The 13,872-nt window shown below is 41.1% G+C and overlaps 1 protein-coding gene across 2 annotated transcripts; it reads right to left on the bottom strand.

The window, feature by feature from the left end:
* Positions 1 to 6,042: 6,042 nt before the first annotated feature.
* On the bottom strand, positions 6,043 to 8,668 carry LOC111976262 (suppressor of cytokine signaling 2). 2 transcript variants are annotated; one of them, XM_024005039.2, is made up of 4 exons: positions 8,404 to 8,668; positions 7,901 to 7,986; positions 7,328 to 7,533; positions 6,043 to 6,985 (listed from the first exon to the last, which is right to left on the bottom strand). In XM_024005039.2, the coding sequence occupies exons 3-4, from the start codon at positions 7,503 to 7,505 to the stop codon at positions 6,507 to 6,509; spliced, it is 657 nt and encodes a 218-aa protein (XP_023860807.1). In that variant the 5' UTR covers positions 7,506 to 7,533; positions 7,901 to 7,986; positions 8,404 to 8,668; the 3' UTR covers positions 6,043 to 6,506. The 2 variants fall into 2 exon arrangements, with proteins under 2 accessions (XP_023860807.1, XP_023860808.1); XM_024005040.2 differs by having other exon boundaries at positions 7,328 to 7,520.
* Between the last annotated feature and the right edge of the window lie 5,204 nt (positions 8,669 to 13,872).

Genomic DNA, 13,872 nt, shown 5'->3' with positions numbered 1-13,872 from the left:
GGATGGAAGCAGCCAATGAAACGTCTCTGGAACAAACGGAGGGTGAATGATAGCTATGCACCTGATGTGTCTGTAGGTGTCGCAAAACTCATACTGTACAGCATTCAAGTACTGTCATAGCCACTTAAACTCTTTGGTTTACTAGTTATGTATTGTGTTTAGAGATTTAGTTGTAAGGGTGGAATTAATCCTCTATCGTCTAGGGCCGAGACTTTTTTTCTGGCCAGGTAATAGGATCAAGAAAAACTCCAGAGCCCAATCAAATGCAACAATATTGATTTATTTTCACTGGGCATATTGCGGTGGAAATGCCTGTGTGTTGGAGTAGCTTACGCATACATGTATGAGGGGCTAGGCATGTATGGGGGACGGGGGCTGGAAGAGGTGGTGGGAGCAGTGAGAGAGTGGAATCTCACAGTATTTCCCTACTTCCAGGAAAGAATACTGCTGGAATTGCAATTCAATTTTTTTCTGAGTGCAGCTGCCTTTGCGCATCCTTCTCTCACCCTCAATCCCTCCGGCTCTGCACCACCAGTCCCCTCTCCTCACTAGGCCCTAGAAAACAGAGAACAAGCTTGTGTAAACAGATGTCTCTCTTTCTGTCTCATAGGCAGCCAGTTCAGAGAACATTTGAAATTATATTGCAAATGGGGAAAGAGGGATGGAGATGCATGACAATTGGATCATGTAATGCCTGTTTGGTAATTAATACAAATAACTACAGGCAGACACAATGAGAGAATACATAGGACGAATAATGGACAATCCTTAGTCAAAATTGGGGGGAAACAAACATGTATAGTGTGAGCCATAGAGTAGGTAGATCATGGTTACTTATGGTGAACGTTAGGAAAAACATGTGTCATTAGTCAGGGATGGAGAAAGCTACAGGACTGTTTCGCTAGGACAGACTGGAATATGTTCTGAGATTCACACAATATTATTGGGGAGTTCACCACGTTAGTCACAAGCTTCATTAAAAAGTACATCGACGACATCGTCCCCACAGTGACCGTACTTACATATCCCAACCAAAAGCCATGGATTACAAGCATCATCCGCACTGAGCTAAAGGCTAGGGCTGCCGCTTTCAAGGAGCAGGACACTAATCTGGACACTTATAAGAAATCCCGCTACGACCTCCGACAAGCTATCAAACAGTCCAAACGTTGATACAGGACTAAGATCGAATCATACTACGCCGGCTCTGACGCTGGTCAGATGTGGCAGGGCTTGCAAACTACTATGGATTACAAAGGGAAACCCAGCCGCGTGAGCTGCTCAGTGGCACAAGCCTACCAGACAAGCTAAATGCCTTCTATGCTCCCTTCGAGGGAAGCAACGCTGAACCATGCATGAGAGAACCAGATGTTCCGGACTACTATGTGATCTCGCTCTCCGTAGCCGATTTGAGTAAACAGGTTAACATTTACAAGGCCGCGGTGCCAGATGGATTAACAGGACGGATACTCAGAACATACGCTGACCAGCTGGCAGGTGTCTTCACTGACATTTTCACTGACTACAGGAAACGGAGGGCCGTGCACGCCCCTATCCACATCGAGGGGGCTGTGGTGGAGCGGGTCGAGAGCATGGTCCAAACACACCAACACGGTCGTGAAGAAGGCACGACAACGCCTCTTCCCCCTCAAGAGGCTGAAAAGATTTGGCATGGGCCCTCAGATCCTCAAAAAGTTCTACAGCTGCACCATTGAGAGCATCTTGACTGGCTGCGTCACCACTTGGTATGGGAACTGCTTGGCATCCGACTGCAAGGTGTTACAGAGGGTAGTGCGTACAGCCCAGTAAATCACTGGGGACGGGCTCCCTGCCATCCAGGACCTCTATACCAGGTGGTGTCAGAGGAAGGCCCTAAAACTTGTCAGACTCCAGCCACCCAAGTCATAGACTGTTTTTTCTGCTACCACATGGGAATCAGTACTGATGCACCAAGTCTGGAACCAACAGGACCCTGTACAGCTTCTATCCCCAAGCTATAAGACTGCCAAATAGTTAAATGATTAACCAAATAGCTATCCGGACTATCTGCATTGACCCTTTTTACAGTAACTCTTTTGACTCATCACATGCACTGCTGCTACTGTTTATTATTTATCCTGTTGCCTAGTCACTTTATCCCTACCTATATATACAGTGGGGCAAAAAAGTATTTAGTCAGCCACCAATTGTGCAAGTTCTCCCACTTAAAAAGATGAGAGAGGCCTGTAATTTTCATCATAGGTACACTTCAACTATGACAGACAAAATGAGAAAAAAAATCCTGAAAATCACATTGTAGGATTTTTAATGAATTTATTTGCAAATTATGGTGGAAAATAATTATTTGGTCAATAACAAAAGTTTATCTCATACTTTTGTTATTTACCCTTTGTTGGCAATGACAGAGGGTCAAACGTTTTTCTGTAGTCTTCACAAGGTTTTCACACACTGTTGCTGGTATTTGGCCCATTCCTCATGCAGATCTCCTCTAGAGCAGTGATGTTTTGGGGCTGTTGCTGGGCAACACGCACTTTCAACTCCTCCAAAGATTTTCTATGGGGTTGAGATCTGGAGACTGGCTAGGCCACTCCAGGACCTTGAAATGCTTCTTACGAAGCCACTCCTTCGTTGCGGGGGCGGTGTGTTTGGGATCCTTGTCATGCTGAAAGACCCAGCCACGTTTCATCTTCAATGCCCTTGCTGATGGAAGGAGGTTTTCACTCAAAATCTCACGATACATGGCCCCATTCATTCTTTCCTTTACACGGATCAGTCGTCCTGGTCCCTTTGCAGAAAAACAGCCCCAAAGCATGATGTTTCCACCCCCATGCTTCACAGTAGGTATGGTGTTCTTTGGATGCAACTCAGCATTCTTTGTCCTCCAAACACGACGAGTTGAGTTTTTACCAAAAAGTTCTATTTTGGTTTCATCTGACATTCTCCCAATCTTCTTCTGGATCATCCAAATGCTCTCTAGCAAACTTCAGACGGCCCTGGACATGTACTGGCTTAAGCAGGGGGACACGTCTGGCACTGCAGGATTTGAGTCCTGGCGGCGTAGTGTGTACTGGATGGTAGGCTTTGTTATCTTGGTTCCCAGCTCTCTGCAGGTCATTCACTAGGTCCCCCGTGTGGTTCTGGGATTTTTGCTCACCGTTCTTGCGATCATTTTGACCCCACGGGGTGAGAGCTTGCGTGGAGCCCCAGATCGAGGGAGATTATCAGTGGTCTTGTATGTCTTCCTTTCCTAATAATTGCTCCCACAGTTGATTTCTTCAAACCAAGCTGCTTACCTATTGCAGATTCAGTCTTCCCAGCCTGGTGCAGGTCTACAATTTTGTTTCTGGTGTCCTTTGACAGCTCTTTGGTCTTGGCCATAGTGGAGTTTGGAGTGTGACTGTTTGAGGTTGTGGACAGGTGTCTTTTATACTGATAACAAGTTCAAACAGGTGCCATTAATACAGGTAACGAGTGGAGGACAGAGGAGCCTCTTAAAGAAGAAGTTACAGGTCTGTGAGAGCCAGAAATCTTGCTTGTTTGTAGGTGACCAAATACTTATTTTCCACCATAATTTGCAAATAAATTCATTAAAAATCCTACAATGTGATTTTCTGGAAAAATTGTTCTCARTTTGTCTGTCATAGTTGAAGTGTACCTATGATGAAAATTACAGGCCTCTCTCATCTTTTTAAGTGGGAGAACTTGCACAATTGGTGGCTGACTAAATACTTTTTTGCCCCACTGTACATGCAGTATCTACCTCGTACCCCTGCACATCAACTCAGTACTGGTACCCCGTGTATATAGCCAAGTTATCGTTACTCATTGTGAATTTATTCCTTGTGTTATTATTTTTCTGTTATTTCTATATTTTTCTCTCTACATTGTTGGGAAGGGCCTGTTAGTCCACACCTGTTTATGAAGCATGTGACAAATAACATTTTATTTGATTTTGAGGGGATGGAGAAAGTAAAGAGCAATCATATTTGGCACTGAGTAAGTTTGTCCTAATGTAAGACCTCAACTCATGTTGGTGCTGGGGAGATGAAATCATCTTTTTACTTGTGGGTCTAGGTAAACCTAAATTAATTCAATACATGGACATTTACTATACATGGACTTGTTGCTCTGCAGTTTTTGCTGCGATTTGAACCTAGAATAATGTGATTATTTGGGCAGTTCTAAAGAGCACTTCTACACCAGAGTAAGAGGATGAACTCTGAAGAAACATTTATATTTGTGTTTATTCAATCTACAGTAAAAAGGTCATAAATGTATTTTCATTAATCATACCCACTATTTCAATAATTTACAGAACAGTACGTTAAGTTCAAGGTCAGGGTCCTCTAAGGAAGTCCCTTACTGGGAAGTAAGCGGTAGATAAGAATATGTAATAAAAATAACTGTAATAAAGATGTCTATTGAGACAGAAACAGAAGCCATGAATGAATATGGCAAATTATTATGAAAAGTGATTGTTCAAAATTGTCTTATCCCGCCTTTCTTTGTCTGTCCATCTCTCTTCCACTCTCTCTGTAGTTGGGGCTTTGAGTGATAATCATCTGGGGGTGAGTTGTGGTTGCAGCAGCCTTCAGGAATCCTTATTCCAGGAATGGTGAGTCATTCAATGGGCTCAACAAAAAACGACACTCTCAGACACACACACACACCTCTGCATTAGTGAGATATCATATTACTACAGCATAAGCCCCAACCTTTGCTGTGCACACTTGCAGTATCTCTCTGTAATGACGTAAGCTGGGAGTGGGGAGATTGTTTTTGTACAATAATCAATGAATGTCCATGTTGAAATTAAAAGAAACACTGGAGAACCTTCACCAGAGAACCTATGGGTGAACATGGGGTCAAACAGAAACAGGCTTAATCATTCTGGGAAAGGTAAAAGAGGGCTTACAAGTGCAGAACCCCCCCCCCCCCCCCCCCACCACACACACACACACACTATTGTCTGTAGTTTCTATGGTTTCCTCAAAGAGCACTGCATTTTTCCCTGTCTTTACTTTCCTAGAAGGAGCGGTGAGCTGAAGCTGAGCGAACCAGGTCAAGGGATTAATCAAAATACTGTCATAATGCACCTTTGCTATTCTGAATCATTCTCAAGAGGCAGATACAGGGACAGCTATAAAATAGGCAGTTATAAAAGATCACATTTGTATTACAAAATGGTTTATCTAAAAACATGTAATTCCTCTGTGGCAAAATAAATAGATGAGGCTTATATTTGATTTTCACATTTAAAAAGCAGAACATTTCATGGAAACACAAATAATGGTCCATTAATTTTGCATATCTTCTATGTTCATTTGGGTTTATTGTAGCCTCCCATAGGAGGCTTATAGTAACTAAAATGTTCTGGAACGTATTCAGTCTAATGACTAAAAACAACAATTCTATATTTAATCATATTCCCTCAAGTCCAAAATTATAAACAAACAGAGAGAGTGATTTTTTTTTAACCAATACAAGATTTTAATGCTCCCTGTTAAACAACTTAACCAAAGTATAACCACAAAAAAAGAGAAAACATGCCACACTCTCGCATTGCATTCTTATATTTTCTCAATTGGCCAATTCCCCCGACTTTGAGACATAGATCAGTGATCATCATAAAAAAGAACAACAATATTAATGGAGTTAATTTGGCTACTGTCACACATGAAAACATATCAATGTCAAATCCAAATAGCTCTGCAAAATGGTCGCAAATAAACCATGATAGAAAGCACACTCATTTATACATAAGGCAGTGTTGAAGGATATGAGGAAGCTTCACAAGCAGGATTTTGCTGTTTTTTATTGTGTTATTCCTCAGTTCAAGAGATGGTTATTTCAGCATCTCAAAGATCTATAAGGAAACCTAAGTTGGACCTGAAATTGATTACCACAATGACAGTCTTTAAAKAAACAAAAAGTTAGTGAGATCAGCTGAAACTACACAACCTTGATAATGACCAAGTTACACTCCAGGATTCAGAAAAAATAGGAATGGATAGGACACTCAGATCAGCCACCTTTGCAGCAAGACTATGGTTCGGTAATCTTCATGATTCATATTAATCAAAAATCCCCCACAATAAAAGCCATGGTATGAGGTGAAATAGTGTATTGTGTTTTTAATGAATGTGGTCCATTTCTAATGCAATAATCTTTCTTCAATACCGTTTATATAACAATAACAAAGCTCTTATCTATTTTCTTTTGTATGTTATTTTTTCAGCATTCCATTTCAGTACTCTCAATTGTTGATTTAGTTTAACTAACCTAAGGTGGTGATATTTCAGGAAATAATAATATACCCCAAGTAGGTACATTTTGCCACTGATATCTGTAAAGAAGTCTGCTAAATTGTAATCTAGGAACCAGTTTGTATACAGCTGATGAGGTGTGGGGGGAAGCCCATTTTCAGCACTATATTAGGACATTGATCGAAATTGTCAGATTTAACAGTACAATTCAGGAGTATCAAAAAATCGGATTAACATTTCCTACAACACAAAAGGGTATTCCAGCAAAAAGTCCTGTAGCCGCCTAGGCAAGGGTAAGTCCTGGTGACAGCGAGAATGCTGGTTGATAGTGATGCGGCAAAGGTGCTGGAGACTAGGGGAGACTTTATGGAGGGGCCGGGTGAGTTTGAGCTGCAGAGTTTTCTCTGTAGGGGCCGAAGGGTTACCTCCCCTTGTGTCATTTTGAGTGGCCAGATGCTTGTAAGTCAGGGCATAGTGCTGCACCAGATCTACAGCACCCTCAAACCTCCGCAGTCGTGGCCGTGCCACAATTACAGAGTCGAAGCCAAACATGCTAGTGGCGTGCTCTATACGGAGGTGTGTGGGGCCAAGGCTGGTCTTCACAGACAGGGTGAGGAGGTAGCCCTGGTAGGAGCTGTCCCGCAAAAGGAAAGTCCCCTCTGGAGCATCAATCAGAACCTGCTTAGCCTGAGCAGCTGTCAGGGGGCCCCAGTACCAGCCTGCAAAACACACAGAGGGGAGCATGAGCAAGAGGGAGAGGGACATGCAGCTGGAAATATTAGATGCATAAGTGTGCAATACGTTTAGTCTGTCAAACATTCTTTACATAATGTCATCTGAATTTAAATGTTAGGCTACATTCATGTCAGATATAGACAGATATAAAGTTTGAATAGTGAAAAAAAAAATGTAACATGACATTTCAATCGTCTGTAGGTCTAATGCAATATGGTTGTTGTCTGAGCATTCTAACGAGACAGAAAATGTCTCATTAGTCAGACAGCTGACTGAAATAGTCCATAAATCGAAATGTAGGCCTACAATAACGAAAATATGCTAACCTGACTCCTGAAGGTGAGACATGGCTCTTTGCAACCGTGCTGCATCCTCTCTTGACTCAATTCGACGTGGCTCCAGCTCGCTGTCCTTTAGCCGGACTGCATTGAGGGATTTGTCGGGGGCACTGGTCGGAATAATCATTGGGCCTGAAGGCGATGGTACACCGGAGGATTTGGGCATCCGATGGTTCTCAATCTGTTTTAGACACCTAGTATGTATCACATCCAAAGTCTTAAAAAATCAACTAAAGCTCACACATACAAATTGATAGGAGCCTAATCAGTTCTATAAAAATGATTTAAAGAATTTCCATTTCCAAAAGCCGGACACTCTGACGCCTAGCCCTATAAATTAACCTGTGTTAGCATCACTCCATGATTTGAATAATTTGCTGTGTTGAATAGCCTATGCGTCCTACATGTGTACAAATAATTCCACTCACTACATTAACTATTATGGTCGTTTGTCAAATCTTAATGGAAAATACAGTATGTCTTAGACTAAAGTTGTAGGCTCACATCTAGGCCMATAATTATTTTTATAAAATCGGCTTTTGAAATGGGGCTATAACTCACCTTTACGAGCCTAAGTGCGTTCTTGGAATCCCCAGAGGTCTAACCCTTGAAATAGCCTTTTCAGAAGATCTTCTGCAGCCTAACTCCTAGAACCAAATTACACTAATTAGGAATATTTCACGTTTTTCACAGTTTATTTAAATGTTTCACCATTTTACATGAAAGTGGTCTAGTTTGCGCAACGGTAGTCTGGATACATCCTATAGCCAAACATAGACTTCATCGCCGATAGCCAATATAGAACATGCAATGAGATTCAGTAGCCTACTACTTAAGAATATGTTGAGTAAAGTGTGATGTGATTGGATTAAAAAATGATTAATAGGCTAAATGCTGCGAACAAAATATGATGCCGAATCTCTCAACACGTCTTCTTGGCGCATAAACCACTTTTTGGCATATAAACCGCATTACAATTAGGCTTCTCCTGTATTGGAGACCATACATTCAATAACGCAGAACATATATATATATTGGCTGCTGCAACTAATCATTCATTTTACCTGCACTGGTTAAACAGTTAATGTCCTCAGCAATTCAAACTGAAGCCTTGAGTCACACAGCGCAACGAAAGATCTGGAGCACTTGTTTGGTATCCTGCATGATGTATGATATTTTCAGGGATATATTCAACAAACAATCCACAATATGTCACGAGCTGCCCTCTAAATGCACGACCTGGCAGTCTATCAGTGTGTACTCTTTACCAGTCTAGGGTCTGGGCACTGAGTTTTTTCGGTTTACAATGTTTCCTTTCCTAGTTTTCCTTGTTGACGGAGCGCTCGTCTTTCCAGGAACATTCCCAGAAAGAGGGGTCACGTGTGCATGATATGGTCTCCGTTCCACCAATCCATGGCCCAAACGATGAAGTCACCCACAGCCAAAGAGGGAGCGGAAAGCCGTCTAAGGTCCACTGAAAGGTGCATTCCGTAAAATGTCCGATACGACTTTACATTATAGCTCGGAATAGTGATAATAACATGGTAAAAATGCATAGCCTATTTACTTATAATTACCTATTAATGAAAACATGAATTTCAGTAGGCTATAATTATATTCTTATTTCATGGAAATAAATACACCATACAGCTAACTGCCAAAATAATGGAAACACCAACATAAAGTGTCTTAATAGGTGGTTGTGCCACCAGAACAGCTTCAATGCGCCTTGGCATAAATTCTACAAGTGTCTGGAACTCTATTGAAAGGATGCGACACCATTCTTTCACGAGAAATGCCATAATTTGGTGTTTTGTTGATGGTGGTGGAAAACATTGTCTCGGGCCAGAATCTCCCATAAGTGGTCAATTGGGTTGAGATGTGGTGACTTAGATGGCCACGGCATATGGTTTACATAGTTTTCATGCTCATCAATCAAACCATTCAGTGACCACTCGTGCCCTGTGGATGGGGGTATTGTCATCCACTCCCATCAGGATAGAAAGATGCACCATACAGTAGGCTGAAGGTGATCACTAGAATGGCTGTGTATTTACTAGCGTTTACCTTGCCCTCTAAGCGGTTGAGTAAACCTAAACCATGCCAGGAAAATGCACCCCACCACCATAACCGAGCCGCCAGAACCCTCATTTACTCAAGTGTTTCCATTATTTTGTCAGTTAGCCTACCTGTACTGTGTGCTTGTATAGACGATAAACAATACCACTTGGAATTGGTTTATACCTAAATCAAATAAAAGTGTATTGGTCGCGTACACTGTTTAGCAGATGTTATAGCGGGTGCAGCGAAATGCTTATGTTACTGGCTCCTAACAATGCAGTAAAATGTAAATCAAGTAGGCATACACAAATAATAATAATAACAAAAACAATATTTCATAGCCTACCTTATTTGAGGATGAGGGTTGGCAAATTATCCTTACCATTATTCTTTGTTACACAATTATCTGTTACAAAATCCTCTTGTTCTTGCATACTTTATTTTTTCTGTAGCCTTAATCAGACATTCTTATGAAACATTTACATGAATTGCATATTTTCAGGCCAAATTCAAGCAACGTTGGCGTGGATTTTAATGTAGGCATATGTACAGTCAAATCTGTGCATAATATATATACATATAAACCAGGCCCCTAGGTGCGCACTCTGTAGTCTGATACTGCTGTCAGACTACAACCTATCCCGCAAACGAAAATCCACAGTCAAGCCATTCGCGCTGTAGAGTTTGCGTCCGCGCATGCACTGCACATTATGGTATCACGCGGAATATGCTTGACCGGGAGAGAAGCTCTGATCTCTGAACCTCTTCTAAACAGATTGTGTCGGCAGTGAATTGTGTGATGATGATGTGATATATTTATATCCAGTAACGTCATTCATTGTATGGACTTTGTTGACACTTTTTCTCGTTTCAATTCGGTATCAACACGCATCTCACGCGGAAACACATGCCTCCCAGGCGGTAGTTCGTTAAACCCTTTTCAGTGATTGAGACTCCACATACAGCAACTATGATTGCATTTGGATGTCAAGAAATAGGCCAGAAATACAGACTTGCAGCAAAGAAATATCTAAACTTATAAAGGCACTGATGAAAGCCATGATTGGATTTTATAATAATTATAACCTATTGTCAAATATGATCATGTCAAATATTTCAATGGTTATGATTTTAATTGAAGAGCTAATTCATTACTGTGTTAGTTTAATCCGTAACACATGACACCCAGTGTCATAACATAACATGATACATAACATGTTAAGACACGGTCATAACCATGTCATAATATGTCAATACATCTGACATAACACTGTCATGACACATACTGCATATTTATACCTATTGTGACATATATTGCGTTATTTTATGGCTGGTTATGACACCTACATAAGTGTCAAAGCCCACAAAACCTACCACACAAGGCAAAACATTCCATTACACCATAGCCTACATGTCAACAGTATGTTATGTTTTTTTTWTTTTTATGACCATATTAAATTATCATTGTAATTGCGCAGACATTGATGTCAGACATGCACATACCCCAATGCTCTGTTGCTGATGGCTGGGATGAATGCAGGAGCAGATTTCAGGAGTAGGACCAGACACCCTATTTTTGACTGATGACTGATATAAGGGAATGTACGTGATAGGCCGATCTGGCTTATATGATTATGATGGTCATAATGCTTCTTGACAGTGTCATAAAGTGTATATTTTTTGGTCCAAGTAAAATGACAAAGGATGGTCAAAATGCCTTCAGGACAGTGTCATAAAGTGTATTTTCTACAAGTTATTTAAAATATGATGAAAAAACATGACTGTAAATAATTCATTACAACAACAACAAAGGATTTTAAAAACAAAGTTTAAAACGGAAGGAAACTTCTTGGCAGGGAATGTTGAATAAATTTGGGATTTGACACTCTTATATACAGTTGAATTTGGAAGTTTACATACACCTTAGCCAAATACATTTTAACTCAGTTTTTCACAATTCCTAACATTTAATCTTAGTAAAAATTCCCTGTCTTAGGTCAGTTAGGATCACCACTTTATTTGAAGAATGTGAAATGTCAGAATAATAGTAGAGAGAATGATTTATTTCAGCTTTTATTTTTTTCATCACATTCCCAGTGGGTCAGAAGTTTACATACACTCAATTAGTATTTGGTAGCATTGCCTTTAAATTGTTTAACTTGGGTCAAACGTTTCAGGTAGCCTTCCACAACCTTCCCACAATACATTGGGTGAATTCTGGCCCATTCCTCCTGACAGAGCTAGTGTAACTGAGTCAGGTTWGTAGGCCTCCTTGCTCTCACACGCTTTTTCAGTTCTGCCCACAAATGTTCTATGCGATTGAGGTCAGGGCTTTGTGATGGCCACTCCAATACCTTGACTTTCTTGTCCTTAAGCCATTTTGCCACAACTTTGGAAGTATGTTTGGGGTCATTGTCCATTTGGAAGAGCCATTTGCGACCAAGCTTTACGACGATGTTTATTCAATATATCCACATCATTTTCCTGCCTCATGATGCCATGTATTTTGTGAAGTGCACCAGTCCCTCCTGCAGCAAAGCACCCCCACAACATGATGCTGCCACCCTCGTTCTTCACGGTTGGGATGGTGTTCTTCGGCTTGCAAGCATCCCCCTTTTTCCTCCAAACATAACGATGGTCATTATGGCCAAACAGTTCTATTTTTGTTTCATCAGACCAGAGGACATTTCTCCAAAAAGTACGATCTTTGTCCCCATGTGCAGTTGCAAACCGTAGTCTGGCTTTTTTATGGTGGTTTTGGAGCAGTGGCTTCTTCCTTGCTGAGCGGCCTTTCAGGTTACATTGATATAGGACTCATTTTACTTGTTTTACTGTGGATACTTTTCAAGCAAAGAGGCACTGAGTTTGAAGGTTGGCCTTTAAATACATCCACAGGTAGACCTCCAATTGACTGAAATGATGTCAATTAGCCTATCAGAAGCTTCTAAAGCAATGACGTCATTTTCTGGAATTTTCCAAGCTGTTTAAAGGCACTGTCAACTTAGTGTATGTAAACTTCTGACCCACTGGAATTGTGATTAAGTGAAATAATCTGTCTGTAAATAATTGTTGGGGAAATTACTTGTGTCATGCACACAGTAGATGTCCTAATCGACTTGCCAAAACTATAGTTTGTTTAACAAGAAATTTGTAGAGTGGTTGAAAAACGAGTTTTAATGACTCCAACCTAAGTGTATGTAAACCGACTTCAACTGTAAGTGTCATAACCAGCCATAAAATAACACAATATATATCACAACAGGTGTAAATATATGGGTCATGACAGTGTTATGAACATGTTATGACAAGTTATGTCAGCTGTTATGACATATGACATGGTTATGACACTGGGTGTCAAGTAAAGTGTTACCGTTTCGTCTCATATTCCATAATATATATCCCATATTGGAGACTAAATGAAAGTTTAACATACTGTTTCAAATATGTAATATTTTGAAAATACACATCGCATACGTAATAATGTAATTTATCCCATATTGGAGACTCAATTAAATAACTTTTTCATATATTTAGTCAGTAAACTCAATGTATTTATGTCATACACCTTCTTCTCAATCAATTAAATGTATTTTACAAAGCCCTTTTTACATCAGCAGTTGTCACAAAGTGCTTGTACAGATACCCAGCCTAAAACCCCAAAGAGCAAGTAATGCTGATACAGAAGCACAGTGAAAAGGAAAAACACCCTAGAAAGGCAGGAAGCTAAGAAGAAACCTAGAAAGGAACCAAGCTCAGAGGGGTAGACAGTCCTCTTCTGACTGTGCCGGGTGGAGATTATCAGAGTACATGGCCATTAATGCCAGATCATTTTACAAGATGTTCATACATGACCAGCAGGTTCAAATAATAATATCAGTGGTTATAAAGGGTGCAACAGGTTAGCACCTCGGGAGTAAATGTCAGTTGGCTTTTAATAGCCAATCATTCAGAGGTCGAGACAGCAGGTGTGGTAGAGAGAGCGAGAGAGAGAAAGAAGGTCGAAACAGCAGGTCCGGGACAAGATAMCATGTCTGGTGAACAGGTCAGGGTTCCATAGCCACAGGCAAAACAGCAGATCTGGATCAGTAGCATGACCAGATGGACTGGGTCCAGCCAGGAGTCATCAGGCCAGGTAATCCCGAGGCATGGTCCTGTCTCAGGTCCTCCTCAGCTAGAGAGAGAGAGATGGGAGAATTAGGAGGAGCATATTTAAGTTCACACAGGACACCAGATAAGACAGGAGAATTTCACCACATAGAACAGACTGACCCTAGTCCCCCGGCACATAGACTATTGCAGCCTAGATACTGGAGGCTGAGACGGGGGGGTCGGGGACACTGTGGCCCCGTCCGACGATACCTACGGACATGGTCAACCAGGCAGGATATAACCCCACCCACTTTGCCAAAGCACAGCCCCCACACCACTAGAGGGATATCAACAGACTACCAATTTACTACCCTGAGAAAAAG

This window comes from Salvelinus sp. IW2-2015, linkage group LG17 (assembly GCF_002910315.2).
Source record: "Salvelinus sp. IW2-2015 linkage group LG17, ASM291031v2, whole genome shotgun sequence".
Taxonomy (NCBI): Eukaryota; Metazoa; Chordata; class Actinopteri; order Salmoniformes; family Salmonidae; genus Salvelinus; species Salvelinus sp. IW2-2015.
The sequence above is the reverse complement of the archived record's forward strand: the minus strand, read 5'-3'. Positions and strand labels throughout refer to the sequence as shown.

Coding starts and splice junctions, on each gene's coding strand:
- LOC111976262 (XM_024005039.2), bottom strand. CDS start 7,505: ATGCCCAAATCCTCCGGTGTACCATCGCCTTCAGGCCCAATGATTATT. Junction 6,986..7,327: donor GTCTCACCTTCAGGAGTCAG/GTTAGCATATTT, acceptor TGTGTTTTGCAG/GCTGGTACTGGGGCCCCCTG.